General features: G+C 44.7%; 1 protein-coding gene across 4 annotated transcripts in view; it reads left to right on the top strand.

Moving 5' to 3' along the window:
* Positions 1-6,013, top strand: part of CCDC92 (coiled-coil domain containing 92) — a 372,010-nt gene extending 365,997 nt beyond the window's left edge. For all 4 annotated transcript variants that reach the window (XM_085633890.1, XM_085633894.1, XM_085633892.1 and 1 more), the window contains exon 4: positions 4,521-6,013. In XM_085633890.1, the coding sequence (XP_085490016.1) occupies positions 4,521-5,293 (773 nt within the window). In that variant the 3' untranslated portion in view covers positions 5,294-6,013. The remainder of the gene's footprint in view (positions 1-4,520) is intronic.
* Positions 6,014-15,436: the final 9,423 nt, after the last annotated feature.

Below are 15,436 nucleotides of genomic sequence, written 5' to 3' on the forward strand. Positions count from 1 at the left end.
TGAGTAAAAATTTTTTTTTCTCAATATATGTTTTCAATGTCCTTTAAGTTGAATTCTAAAAAGACTCTTGAATCAGGTCCTTCTGTTTACTTTATTTCATTTCTTAAGGAATGGAGAACAGCAGCTGCCGACGTACATTTAGCCCCCCCCCAGGGCTTTCTCAAGGCTCAAGAAGAAATAATCGTTTCCGATTTATCGTATGCGTTGATTTGATAAGCTAACTTCCGTAGTTATTTTATCCATGCGAATATATAGGGTGTGGTGTCAACGCGTTGTTGCCGGTTACGATAAGCAGAGAATACAGCTTGACAGAGAGAGGACTTATCAAGGTCTGAAATAAAGAACAAGGAGGTTTTTTGAGGCATCTCTTGGATAGGAGAGATATGCGCCTTCCAAGAGGATAACATTATTGACAGTTGGGTTGACACTTCACCCTATATATTCGCATGGATAAAATATACTGTGAAGAAAAAAATCATTTTTACTCACAGATTGATTCTCCTATGCTTTTGGATAATAGTTACAATGATCTGGTGTGCTTTGGTGTATTTTGATTGTATATTGTTCTAGACTTTTTCAGTTTTATTGTAAATACACCCCGGTGGCTGGGTAGTGTGACACCATGGGAGCACCCACAAGAAATGTATGTTCTGATTAATTCCGAAAATTACTATGAATGGATGTGCTTCTCATAAAGCAAACCCACAACGTTTTGGAATAAGCATTTACATCTGAATAAAGAAGGCCCTTGCGAAGATGTCAAATTTTTAGTCTCTGTAGAGCCCTGTAATGCAAAGGACCCAGAAAATGTGATTGGATGTAAGAGGCTAGAAGACCTACAATCCTTGCAAGAGACCGAAGAGATATGATTGAAAGAATGAGTACTTGTTGAATTTCGTTTTTGATTTGTTTGACCTTTTGTTGAGGAAGAAGTAAAGAGGAGGTTTTTGTGTCTATGAGGAAACCCAAGAACTCTGTTTGAGTTAAGGGAACAAGAAAATATTATTTTCATGTTCACAAGAAAATCTAGAGAGTGTAGTTAAGTGGAGGCATGTCTTCAAATGACATAATAGGAGATCTTTGTGCTGAGCCATAACAAGGAAATTGTCTAAATAAACCATTAGCCTTATTCTTTGAGCTCTCAGATGAGCCACCACATCTTTATTATCAGATCATTATCTTCGTAAAACACAATGTTACTGAAGAGAGACAGAAAAGAAGTGCTGTGAATTGATAGATAATATCTGCCCATCAGAAATGAAGACATTCTCTGTAAAACGGATGAACAGGAGAAGTTAAATAAGCATCTTAAAGGTCTAACAGGCCATTCAGTCACCCTCCAACAAGGTATTTCTGAGATAAAAGAAGGTCTCCATCTTAAAATAATTGTAAACTAGAAAATTGTTGAATGTTTTTAGATTTATCGTGGGACGATTCTTCTTTTGATTTTGGGAAAACTTTCAAGTAGAGGCAAGATTCGAAGAGGGGCTTGCTAAAGATCTATACAGTAACCTTGAACCATTTTTAGGACCCAGGGGTCTGCAGTTTATTAAAATGCTAACCAGCCTTCATGAAATGAGAGCCAGAATTGAAATTTCGTACCTGATTTCTGGGTTCCACTTCGACGGAAACCCCTGCCCCTGAAGCCTCTTCCTCTTGGAGGGTAGAAATAGGGTTTGTAATCTTGAGTGACTCTGTAGGAGCCTCTGTAGAGATTGCCTCAGTTGGAGACATAGCGGCCGGTAAAGCAACTCATTACTTTACTGGCCCTGCCAAAAATGTTCTTGAAAGAGAATTGAACTTTTTCAATTGTAGCAAAAGTTGCCACATATTTACTAATTTCTTTGATAATGATAAGTCTCTCCAAAAAGTAATCTGTTGGCTTCTTGGCTCTTAAGCCTCTCATGATATGACAGGGTTTGCATTACCCAATATGCGAATTGCTCTTTGAGCCCAATTAGTAAGGGTTTCCGGATCAATGTGTGAGCCTTCCAATCTAGCCTCCTCAGCTAAATCCTATATTCTAATTAATTGGCAGGTTAAGTCAAGGACCCTGTCTGGCAGGCTGACAAGCCCCCCCCCCCTTTTTTAGGGTCCTTACAAATTTGGGAAGTAAAAAAGCATGTTAGGGTGACAGTCTACATCTGGAGTAGCAGCAATGTTATTTGGAAGATTAGGAAGGCGACATTCTGAAAATCATTTGTTTCTAGTACTTTTGTCCAAAGGATGTCTCAAATGGAGAGAGACATACACCGCCACATGATCAGAAGGGAACCACTCAGTGCAATTGGTTTGGTGGTTTAGCATTGGATCAAACATTGGTTCCCCCATACAATCTAATACTGTCAAGTCTGTTATGTGAGAGGATTTGCCCATTTCAATCTGAATTTTTCTTCGCCTTTTCTCAGGCGGCCCCTGCCAAACATGGTCTGGGTCTTAGTAGTCCACATTAGCTTGACCATCTGGATCCATAGCATCATCGGTATTCCTTAAATGGGTAATATTTAATTGAAGAGAAACCTTATCCACATTATTAGAATCCTCACAGGGGGGGGCAGGAAATTTAGGAAGAAGTCTTAATATTTAAGATAGATTGAACTGAAGAAAATGATTGTTACTTTCCTTTTTTGAACTGAAAAAAATATTATTTTTGTAATAGCAGCTTCTAAATTGATTGACATCTCTGATCAGCTGGTTGCACCGAACCCTGAATAAAATAATTCAAATTATCATGGAAGACCTGAGCTTCCTCCTCATTGCTGTAATTAGAAGTGACTTTAGACATCTGTATTAAAAGTATAATAATAATTGAAAAAATATTACCACTTAAATTATTAACTAATATATTTAATATAGATGGGAAGGCTAACAGTTTTACCAAGTTTTCTAATTTAAAAGGTAGAATTTGTTGCCCAGATGCACCAGAAATATGCTAAACTAAATGCCTCTTTTTATTTCTATTAAACTGAGGCTAGGGGCAAGTCACGCAGTCAGTATAACATGCCCCTTGAGGAAAAGATTGGTTAGGGGCGGATACTTCCGCTAGACTCTGCCCGAAGGGTCGGCCAAAACAGGAGGATGGATTGGATCTCTCCGAGAAGGAAGAACAACCGCTCTGAGCAGATGCAGCCTACGCACTGAGAGCGGAGCTTCCCGCCGGCCTTCATGAAGCAGCGCGTCTCGCCTCATAACTCGGAGAGATGCGTTGCCTGGAATTGTGCTTGAGTGTGATAGCAACTGTTAGAGCGCCCGTTAGAGGAGAGCGCTCCAAAACCCAAATATGCTGATGAAAAACAGTAACAAAGGATTTATGGGTAAATAACCACAGAAAATACAACGATAATGAATACAAAATATATAAATATATATATATAAATCAATATGTATGATCAATACTTACTTGACTGCGAGCAGCAAAAAAAAGGGCTTGTTCCTCACAGTTAAAAATATTATTATTGGGGTGAAGGACTGCTTATTGGTTCTTCCTTTATGACTTCATTTTGTGGATTTTTTCCTATCGACTCATGGGAACTGTACTCTTATTTTTATTATCTTGCCTGCTATTGAGATTAAAGCAAGAAAAGATAGCATAGTCTTGTAGTAAAATGTCTGTTTTAAACTAGTGCTGTGTTGCTTGCTACTTCTTGGACTGAGCACATGTAACAATATTTGATCACTGAAGTGTGCGAAGTAAGTAATGTTGTGGTGTTCGCTATGATAATGGAAACACGCAACACTTTTAAAGACTCTTCTAACTGTGGATCTAACAATATTGAGTGACATTTCCTGGGCTACTGGGGCAAAAACGTTAGCATTGATACTAATGGGTTGATATCTGTTAATCACACTGGGATAAAATTAGGAATTTTGAAACAAATTGAATTTCAAGATCCTCTTGATTGTGATAGAAGAGTGCTAATTAATACCTCTTCAAACAAATAACAATATTTTTTTTTATCTTGTAATGGATTTAATATTTATTTTTCAATAACCAAATTAAAATATGATTTGGTGACTAAAAGTAATCCTAATAGTAAAAATGTATTATATTAAATAAGCACAAGCATTTTTTTTTATCTGATTACGAAGTAATTATTTCTTTGCTGACTAACCAAATTAATCTTAAATTCAGTGGGTATGAAGTGGATTAAAGTAAAAGTTGCTAGTGTAGACTAGGCCTCACTCTGGAAGGGTGGCTGTTTTACTGTTGATGATAAATTATAACTATCACTTTGTTTAATTGGCCAGAACCGATATCACTTCTGGACTAAGTCCTCTTATCCTTAAAATATCCCAATACTGAATGTCTAACTCTATTGTTCATGTTACTCAAGCTCCAATATTACTCTTACATTTTCCTAATAGCATCTCCTTCTGACTGGAAAGTTTGGAAAACTAATTGGTTATTTCCGGATTTCATACACAAGATTTAGGTGGTCAGATATGCCAACTAGTGGATCATCTGTAGCCGTCAATGGCCGTTTGTGTAGTGTTTTTATGCAATTTGTTTGTCGTTTTAGGGAGTGGTTATTTAAGAAGCGAAGAGCTGAAAAGAAAATGTGAAGAGCTTGAAGATCAGCTACGAAACAAGGAGACTGAAAACAACGAGCTGCTGCAGGAACTCGAACAGAAAAATGCAATGATATTGGTCCTTGAAAACACAATCAAGGAAAGGGAGAAAAAGTATTTGGAGGAACTTAAAATAAAAAGCCATAAACTCAACATGCTGTCGAGTGAACTAGAACAGAGAGCGAGTACTATTGCATATTTGACATCTCAACTTCATGCCACCAAGAAAAAACTAATGAGTTCCAGCGGCACATCAGATGGTACACCATCGGACACACCAGTACTGCCCAGCTATAAGCCAGCTCCGCCCAAAGAAAAACCCGAAACTCCAAGGCGCAGAATGAAAAAGAGCCTTTCAACACCACTGAACTCGGAGATTGCAGAGGTATATAGACTCGGCTCCGATGGCCGCAGAATACTTTTACGCGAGCCTTTGGATGCAATGCCAGATCCTACTCCATTTTTATTAGCCAGAGAATCAACAGAGGCACACCTAATAAAAGAAAGGCCATTAGTTATCCCTCCCATTGCTTCTGAGCGCAGTTCAGCTGGCCCGCACAGTCCTGCGAGAGAAAAGCACCAGAAGGCGCACATTGGTGTGGCCCACAGAATCCACCATGTTGCACCATCCCAGGGCCACCCTGAGGTTGAAACACTAGCAGTTGATCAAGTAAACGGAGGCAAAGTTGTCAGGAAGCACTCGGGGACTGACCGAACTGTTTAAAATGCACCCTTATAAACTAGGTCATCATTTTGAATCCATGGTATGTTGAGTTTTATGCGCTCGATCCAAGATAGACTCTGATATACTCTGCGTCTTGTTTCCTCCCATGCATGCCACCATTTGCAGATGTTTTATGAATAGATTCCTGTCCCCCTTTAGGGACACAGTAGCTTTTAAATTACTCACTCAAATTCTAAATGCTGGGGTCAAACACAAGTGAATCTCTTTACCTGCTTGTAATACAGCTACATCTAGTACCTACACATATCGACAAAAGCACTGGTCGCAGCTTGCACCATAGCTCTGTACATCTATATTAATATAAAGGAAGTATCAATGTATGTAATATTAAAGCAATATGTATAATCTTTTAGCATTTTAAGGTATCAGTGGTCTTGTCTCCATTCTCTGTAAGCTGCTGCTTACAGCAGCTTTCCTTTGGGCAGAAATGAACACTTCCTTCAAAGAATACAGAAAAAAAAGACTACTGCGACGTGTACCTCAAAGTGTGCTGATATCTTTTTAACATTTAACCAAACAGTTTGCACAGCGCTATGTATTGCAGCCTTGCCTTACTTGGCTTTGCTTTAAAAAAGCAATTGCTTGGTGAAAAATACATTTGGCGACAATATGTTAAGCATTTAAAATGAGGTATGAATGAGAACATATTTAAATTTTTGCTTTGAGGTACAGAAAACTATTCAAAATATGCAAAATAAATAAAATGTAAGAAAACAATTTACACTGATCATTTCATTTTGTTTGTGCATCTCGTCCCAACCAACGTTAGAATTAAATGAAAAGGCCAGATGTCTACAAGGCTCAGATACTGATGTATAAGATATTCATTAGAAAATTGATTAGTTCCTAATCATATGATACGTTACATGATTAATTTACAAAATAAGTATCAATATTCAAATGTGGTTTGTAGGATGCGCACAGGACCAAATTGGACACATTTATGAGTGAAGTTTGTAGGGCACGCCGTCGGTTGTAGTCTACTAATTGTACATGTCAAAACAAACCTATAGTATTGCCATTACATTGTGCATTGACATTTACATTCAGTGCACTGCACTGTGCAGTGCAATACTGTGTGTTTTTTAAAATTTTGGTTTGAAAAAAGAATTCCACAGTATACACCGATGCTAAGTTAGGCCACGCCTAGCCATGGTCAGATGTGTGGTGGCAAGTGCAGAGGCCGTAGATCCATAAAATGGCTTCGTAATTGCCATTCTCTAGATTTCGTGCTAGAAGGGCACATATGTAGATAGATGTATGTGCTAGGTACCAGCCTAGTTTAATAAACTGCATGATTGAAGCCACCTTAATCCACACGCGAACGTCTGGAATCTAAATTCTCAGGAAACCAGGTGTGTATAGGTTCGTTGTGTACGTTGCACTTATGTTCATAATTCCGCCTGGCAGCTTGCAAACTCTGCCATTTTGATCCTTTTTTACACAAACAAGGTAAATTATGAATGTTTACCTTTGATTAAAAATCGACATATTTGTGGTCGGTACATTTATTTCCAAACATATCCTGGTTTTCTTCAGCCATATTAAGCGCCTGCACTTTAAATAGCACTCCACTTCGGTTGGTCTCTGAGGCACAGTCAGTTTTAGCTCAGAGCAGCAGATACCAAGGTCATTGATAAGACCTTTGCTTGAGTGATTCTTAAACTACACCTTCACAGGACTTTTCATACATTTAAGCTGCATATTAATTCAGCAATGTTTGCTTCTAGTTCGCTACAGTAGAAGCCACAGATATTCAGCCAAAAGTACAACTTTTTGATTTTTCAGTGCAGGAGCATATCTACTGGGGTAGAGACTTTTCGTAATTCACACCCTTCCCATTCCAACATATAAATGTGCCATCCTTGTTATAAGTCACCAACAACTTTAAAAACCCTTAATTGTGTGCCACAACTTTAAGATATTTTTACACTTTGGAGGTGATTTACAAAAGTATTTGAAAATGTGAGACGTAGGCCTACAGGAGCATTACCCCAGGTCCCTTATGTCCTCGTCCCATTCATTACTATGTGGAGATAACCATCTCCCGACAGAAAAAAAGCATCAGAAGAATGCTGGGACACTAACCCCGCCCCTCCCACCGGGAGTATATAAGGGGTACTTACCCAGCATTCTGCCTGTTCTTTTTTCTGTCTATCGACAGAATGGTCTTGGATGCTGGTGCTGCTCCTGCTCCTGCTGGGCTGGGGTGGCGTGCGCTTCTTCTCTCCTCCCCCCGCCCGACTGCCTGGCTTCGCGGGCATGGGGTTTTTGTGTTGGTCTACCTCCAGGCCTGCCGGGCTTGCTGGGAAATCCTGGTTTCCGGCCCTTTGCGGCTTGTGGTCCCGGTTGCTTCCGGGTTGCTGAGCGCGTCTTTCTGTGGCCTGGCCGGGTGGAAGACGTGCTGCGCTTGATGTCCCTTTGGATTTTCGGAGCTGGATGTTGGAGTGGGGGCCTTGTTCTTGTTGGTGTTCCGGCCCCCACTCCGGGTGAGTCCCGCGTAGCGGTGTTTTGTGTTTTTTTCGAAACTCTGCTTGTTCTCTGTTGTATGTCGGATCTCTCCTTGATCATGATGCCTGCCTTGCTTTCTGCCTCCATACGTGATGCGCATGGCAAAAGTTTGGTGCTGCCGGGGATTGGTCCTCGTACATGCAATGCAGCAACTGTGCGGCATTGGGTCTTGACGGTTTTCCCTCCTACACGTTGGCAGGTTAGGCTTCTGGAGAGAGCCAGGATGGGCGACGGAGTCTCCTGGAGATGCCGGGGATTGTACCCGGGGCCTCATGCATGCGCGGCATGGGCACTTCCACTAAGCTGCATCCCCGCTTCTACCCTCCACACTACCCTTTCTCGCAGTTATTATGCTGTCACCCTTACTGTGAGGGACTGAGTCGCATTTCCTGCGCAATGTTCTTGTTGGTTGGTGGCTTAATACTGCCTTCTGTACGGCTTGTGGGACGCAGTGTTTCCGGCGGCTCCATTTGGTGTTGTACTTCATGGTGCTGCCGGACTTGGGGCCGGGAGTCCCGTGTTTTTTGTCCCGGAAAGTGCGCTTGCTTCGGGGTTGTGTGATTCTGGGCACATAATTTGATCTCCCATGTTTATGTAATGCATTTGCTGTGTGGTGTGTTGTGTATTGTGGGATCCCTGCTGTATGTGCATGCTCTTGTAGCACACAGGGATGCAACCTTGAGGCTTGTGCTCACGCCTGTGGACCATGTCACTCGGTTGTGTGCTTAATGTCTGCCATAGGTTATGGTCTGGAGGGATCCGTTTTCCGCGCGAAATGCCAGAGTTACCGATTTGGTTTTCCTGATCTTCGCTCGGTCTCCCGGGTGGTGTGCTGCTCTCCGTTACTTTCTGTGTGGCATGCTTTGCTTCTCCTGCCTTTTTGGTGGCGGGGAGTCTGTCGGTGATGCTGTGGACAAGCGGTGTCTTTTGCTTCCTGTTCCTTGGGCTGCTGCCTTTTCCTCACGTTTGGCAGGCTCATCCTGGCTGGGCTGGGGCATGTTGTTGGACTTTACTCGAGTCATGTGTTCTACCACCATTGTGCCGATGGCAAACCATTGGTTCTATGCTCTTTCTTCTCGGCTCTGGCGTTGCCTTCGTGGCTACCTTGGGCTGTTTGTTGGGGTGGGGGCCTTGTTCCTGGTGGTGTCCCGGCCTCCTCTCCGGGATTGCGGGTGCTGTGACCTTCCGTATTCCGATGGGTGCTCTGCTTTTCCCTGTTACGGGTTTGCGAGGGGAGGGGGAGGTGCTTGTTTGTGGCTGTCTCTCCTCCTGTATGCTGAGGTCCTTTTCTTTGAGGATTTCTCGACCCTGGCCTGGGCCTTCCCTGTTTCTCTGGGGTGGTGCTCTGAGCTCTGGTGCCTCTGTGGGTCTCTGCCCGTTGCTTCTCCTGGAGGATGTGCCTGTGGCTGCGGTGCCAGGTTGTTGTCTCTGTCTTCCCGCTGCTGTTCTGCCTCTCATGGTCCCTTTCCGTGTTGCCTTTGCCTGCACTTCTGCGTGGTTCTTCCTGTCACGCATGTTTGTGCTGCTTTTTGCCCTGGTTGTCTGCTAGCCCTGACATTCGGGCTTGGTGCTGGAGCACCTTGGCTGTGTCCTGGGCCTGGTTGTTGCGGTCCTGGCCTCCGGGGTTTTTGCCTGTGGCCTTTCCTCCCTGGGGATGGCTTCTCTCCTGGGTGGGGTCGCCCGCTTGGGTTTCTGGATGTGCTTGGCGGGCTCTGTGGTGCTGGTCTAGCCTCCTTTCGGGGTCTGTCTCCCTTGCCGGTCTGCTTGGGTTCCCCTGGTCGATCCTCACTGCTGCGTGGTGTTCTGGGCGCCTCGTCTGCTCAGGTGCCTCAGTGGGTTTTGGCTTCCCCTGGGGTGTCTTGTGTTTGGCCTCTTGGCTGTTGGCTGTGCTTCTTCCTTCGGCCTTTCCTCCCTGCTTCTTCTGGTCTCGTCTGGTATCAGTGGTGCTGCTGGGTGGCCGTTGTTTGTTGCCTGGATGGATTCCCCGGGTACTGTTGGCATCTGCTGGGTCTCTTCTGGCCTGCGGTGTTGTTCTCCGGTTTGGTTTGCTGAGGAGGGGGGGGTGTTGTCCCTGCCCTTTCTGGTGGTTCTTTTTGCCACAGTTGTGCCTCGGCTTTTCCCTGTCCTCATGTTGTTCTGGGGGCCATGTTTCGGTCGCTCCTGGTCTGCAGGCTTGCGGTTGCTTCTGCTTGGTTTTCGGCAGTACCTTCTTGTGGTTGCCTGTTGCCTTCGGCCTTCCTCCCTGTTGGCTCCTGTTCTTGGCTGGTCTGCTGGTTTCTGTTTGGTACGACCTGCTCAGGGTTGCCTGTTTGCACTCTTGCTGCAGTCCTGGCCTGCTTGTTGGGGCTGTGTTGGAGGTTTGTTGGGTGGCCTGGCGCTTCTTTGCGGGTGTCTTTTCTGCCTGTGGGGTGGCTGGTCCCTCTGCTATCGGGTTCCGGTCCTTGTGGGTGTGGTGTGTTCCTGACGTTGCTGCCTTGGTTCTGGCTGTGCCTGTTTGGGTCTGTCACCTCTCCTGTTTCCCTGCTTGCCTCCTCTTGGGTTTCGTTTGGGCGACGCCGGGGCTGTTTGCTCTCTGGCCTGTGCTCTGCTGCGGCCTTCCCTTCTTTGGCCTTCCCCCGGTTTTGGGTTGGGCCTTCGGGTCCTTCTGGTCGTGCAGGTTGCTTGGCTTCGGCTTTCGCTTCCCGGCTGTGTCCTCGGTTGCCGTTTTTGCGCGTGCCCTGCCTTGGGTCGTGCCGGGCTGTGGGGTTTGGTTTGCTTGTGTGTTCCTCCCTGGCTTCTGTTTCTTCTGTGGTCGAGTTGTTTTTGTGTTTCCTCTCCCCTGGTGGGTTGGGGTTCCATGCTGTGCTGTTTGGGCCTGTCCCTCTCCTTCAGGTCCTCTGGGGATTCTTGGCCCTTGGTCTCGCTGGCCTCTGTGTTTTTGCCCCTGCCTTCTGCTTGGGCTGTTTGGGGTCGTCTCTGCCTAGCCTGTCTCTGGTTTGGCTTGTCTGTGGTTGACGTTGGCTCCCTTAGGGTTCCCTTGCTATGGTCTTGGGTTCTCTGGCTCGTTTGGCTGTCCGGTTGCACTCCTTCTCTGGTGTTCGGGGTGTGCCTTCTTCAGGCTGTTGCTTCCTGCTCTGGTTTCCTCCGGTTTGGGGTTGGGGTGTTTTGCTGCAGCTGTGTTCTGGGGTTCCTGTGGTTCCTCCAGTTCCCCTTTGTTTTTCCAGGTCTCTTTGTCCTGGTTGGTGGCCCTTGCCGGTTGTTGCTGCTCGGGTGTCCTGGAGGTGCTGGTTCCCTTGGTGCCTTGTTTCCTCGTCTCTCGGGGCCTGGTGGGTTGGCTTCCGGGGTTTGTTCTTCCTTCCCCGGTGCCTTGGTTTTCCCTCTTTCCCTGTCCGTAGGCTCTGTCTCGCCTTCTGGGCTGGGTGCTGGTGGCCTGTCGGCTGCTGCTGGCCCTTTTCTCTTGAGGCCTGCTGCTCTTTTTTGAGGTTTCGGGGGGTTTGTCCTCTGGTCTCTCTGGGGTCGGGTCGTTTGCTTTCCTTCTCTTCTGGTTTGGTCCTGCCCTTGGTGGGCTTCTCGGCCCTTTTTTTTTTCCTTGGGGAACGACTTTGGTTGTTTTTGGTTGGGGCTTCGTGTTTCTCTGGCCCTCTTGTCCCCTGGGTGTTTCTTTTCTTTCCGGGGCCTGGGTTCGGCTGGCGTGGGTTCTCTGTGCCTGGGTTTGGCTCCTGTTGCCCGGTTCTGGCTTGCTGGCCTGGTAACTCTTGGCCATTCTCTTTGGGTGGCCTCCTCACTGTTGTTTTCTTCTTGCCTCGGATGGCTTGTGTGTCTGTGTTCTCCCCTTCTCTGGTTGGCTGGGGGGTGTTCCTACTGTGGGCTGGTTGGCCTCTGTGGTTGTCGGTCTGGTCGTCTGGATGTTCTCCCGTTGTTTTGTTGGGTGCGTCCAGGATTGGTGGGGCTCCCTCTTGTCGGGGGCTCTGCCTGGGGTTTCGCCGGTTCTGCCTTTTGCTTCCTGCGGTTGCTGCCTTGGTGTGATTTCCTGGGTTGGCTTCTGTTTTGTTTGGGAAGGCTGGCTTTTCTGCTTTGGTATTCTCCACATAGTAATGAATGGGACGAGGATATAAGGGACTTAGGGGTAATGCTCTATTACTTACCGGTAATCTTCATTACTCCGGGTCCCGTTGTCCTCATCTCATTCATACACCCCGCCCTCCCTCCCGGACGGCCGGCCTTCCTGTTTTGGGCTTGGTTGTTCAGGCGGAATGCTGGGTAAGGACCCCTTATGTACTCCCGGTGGGAGGGGCGGGGTTAGTGTCCCAGCATTCTTCTGATCCTTTTTTTCTGTCGGGAGATGGTTATCTCCACATAGTAATGAATGGGACGAGGACAACGGGACCCGGAGTAATGAAGATTACCAGTAAGTAATAGAGCATTCTACATGCCTTTGTGAACCAGCCTCAAAACCGCCAACTCCCTGCTAAGAAAAGTGTGAAGAGGGCACAGCCCTTTCTATTTGTCATAATTGCATATTATTAGTCCCATTTTATTCCCACTTTAGATATCTTGGATCCAATTCATAAAGGCATGATCATTGTACCACATTCTTACATGCTTGTTGTGAATCGGCCCAAATGTTCTCTGCTAACCCAGTCATGAAAATAAGGCAGTTATACAATTGTTGTACAAAGCATGGGTTCAGTATCTACTAGCTACAGCTGCATTAGCAAATGCGCACTCTGCCTAGGACTCCTCCCCTTCTTTGCCAACGGATCACTACAGTTTATCCGCACATTTCCCTTGAAATACATCGGATTAGATAAATAATTTATATGTGGACAGCTCAAATTGGATATTTTTGGCACAAAACACGTACTTAAATTCAGGATCAAACACTCCTAATAATGGCATATGAACAGCTTGCCATTGAATCTTTTATATGCTTTGAGTGAATGGAAGATTTATGTAGTGTACACAACAGACTAAAATGGCTTTTGGTATGGACACTGCCAAAGCCATCCTGTGAGAATCTTTACATTATCGTTCATCCCATGAAGTGTAACAGACATGGCAAGCTTCTATCCAAGAACAAAGGGCTTATTTATAAGCCCCTTGCAACACTTTTGCACCACCCTTGCATCACTTTTCATGATCCAGCAGAGCGCCAAATTGCACCATATTTACAAGGTGATGTATCTGGGTAGATGCATCACTTTGTAAACTCCTCTGCCCCATTATACCTGCACCAGGTAGAATGTATGCAGGGTGGGCGTGCCTCCGCATCAAAGCCTCAGAGAAGTGGTGCATTGAAATCTATAAGATTTCAGTGCGCCACTTCTAGGACACCTTGCGTCAGAACCTGTTTGCGCCGACAGATACGTCACGATTCCTGATGTATCTGTCTTTCCTTGCAACATGGAGTGCCGTACAATGAAAACGGCGCATCCATCGTTTTGCAAGGAGGGTGCAGTGAAAACCGTTGCATCACTGTTTTGTCACAGTGATGCAACAGTTTTCATAATAAGCCACAGAGTATCTGGCCTACATCCAGACCCTTGCCTCAGATGTTAGCTGTTAACTGAAGTACCTCAAGAAAGCCCACTTTCCGTCATCAAATAAGTACCTCTTTCTCCTCAGAGGCAGTCCCAGTCGAGCTAAAAACTGCACTGGTCAGTTCACAGTAAAACCCAAAACTATTTGGATTGTTTCGATACAGCTAACTGCCCGACAGTCTGGCTTTTGGCATTCCCTATTAAAAACTGAATTGCTTCAGCATGCTGCAACAGGAAATGTTCATTTATTTTCCAAGACCAATCTAATTCTGAGTCCTTTGCAATTTAGGTTCTGCCCAAATATGAACATTGAATGTGTTGTTCATGTCAATGGCTATGGAGGATTTCCACGTGATGGGAGAGCCCCGATTTTGTTCCACTCCATAAAACATGATTTTATCAATCTGCCACTTCCAAGATATGTGTTAGTGGACTCGCAACTGGATGGGTTCTTTTGTTTCTTTTTGGATCCACACTGTTCATTTACGTCCTCTTGAACCTTCCTCAAAACCTGTTTAGCGGGGTGTGCCCTAGATCTTTGCGATGCATCTCTTTTGTTTAAGAGTTCTCTGTCCATTGTTTATCTGTTCCTTGATAATGAAATTATATTTTGTATGTATGCGGATAACAGGCAGATTTCTTTCAATCTTACATGAATTGCTGAAACACCCTCAACCAATTTGTCTTTAGCTTCGAAAGCCACTTCCTGGTGGTTCAGTGTTGGCCTTTTAATGTAACCGCGCAAAATCTAGAATCCTCCTAACTCAGATTAATTCTCCACACTACAATATCAGGCTTGGTCCTCCCTCAATAGAGTGTGTCCAGAAGCAATACAAAAGTCAGGAATTTGGGAACATTGGTGGATGCTGAATTAACTTCAAAGGCCCATTATTGAAAATAATTCCGCCTATTGTATCATTCTTCCAGAAACTGACTGTTGACGTTTGTTCAGTCTATATTAGATTGTGCAATGGGGACTATCGGGTCTTCCACTGAAATGTATATTGTTTACAAAATATTCAGAATACTGCACTCTGGGTCCTACTTGTTTTAAAAAAAAAATATGAGCATGTGTTAAGTATTCTTCAGTCTCTACAAGTGTGGTAGTTTAGAAGAAATCTAATAGAATATATTGTGACAAATTCAGTAGCTGACTGCTGATGAGATCAAGAGCCATATGAGAACATCTGAAATTCTCTTAACAGTTGAGGACTTCGCTTTATTCCACCTAGCCCTCCTGGCTGCATCTGCTCACCAAAGAGCTTTCCTTCTCGATCTTCAGCCAGTGCCAAGAAACTGTTTAAGGTTCCTGTAAGCTTTACAAATATTTCTTTAACTTAACAAACTGTCTTGCACGTCAGTGTCCCATATTTATTTGCACTTTCCGCAATCTTGCCTATTGTGGAATATTTATCAACACTGTCTCCGATAACTCCCAGTTGTTAAATGAGCTGTTGAATCACCTAGTGCCTGCCTTTAAGTGGGTGCTAATGAACTCTACTAACATAACATACCTTCTTGCACGTCAGTACCTCATATTTATATATATATCTATATCTATATATATATATATATATATATATATATATATATATATATGTGTGTGTGTGTGTATTATCTACTGGCGGTCGCCAGTAGATAGTTATAGTTAGGACCGTGTTTCCATAGGAAATTTGAAAATTCTATTTTGAATAACTTTGGCGCCGGTTGTTGAATCCTCGCGAAATTTTCAAAACTAATGGGGCGCTCCGCTGTGTGTGTGTGTGTGTGTGTATTATCTACTGGCGGTCGCCAGTAGATAGTTATAGTTAGGACCGTGTTTCCATAGGAAATCTGAAAATTCTATTTTGAATAACTTTGGCGCCGGTTGATGAATCCTCGCGAAATTTTCAAAACTAATGGGGCGCTCCGCTCAGCTCCTACCCTGAAAGTCTCGGGGTGATTCGTCAAGCGGGGGCCGAGAAAAAAGGGGGGTCCCAAAACGCGTTTTCCCCTGTTATTTTCCATAGGACCTTTAGTCGAAGGTACAGCCCGAACGGCTGAACAGAATTACTTGAAATTTGACAGAGAGGTAGTCCTCAGGTCAGGCATG

Source organism: Triturus cristatus, chromosome 11 (genome assembly GCF_964204655.1).
Source record: "Triturus cristatus chromosome 11, aTriCri1.1, whole genome shotgun sequence".
NCBI classification, from domain to species: domain Eukaryota; kingdom Metazoa; phylum Chordata; class Amphibia; order Caudata; family Salamandridae; genus Triturus; species Triturus cristatus.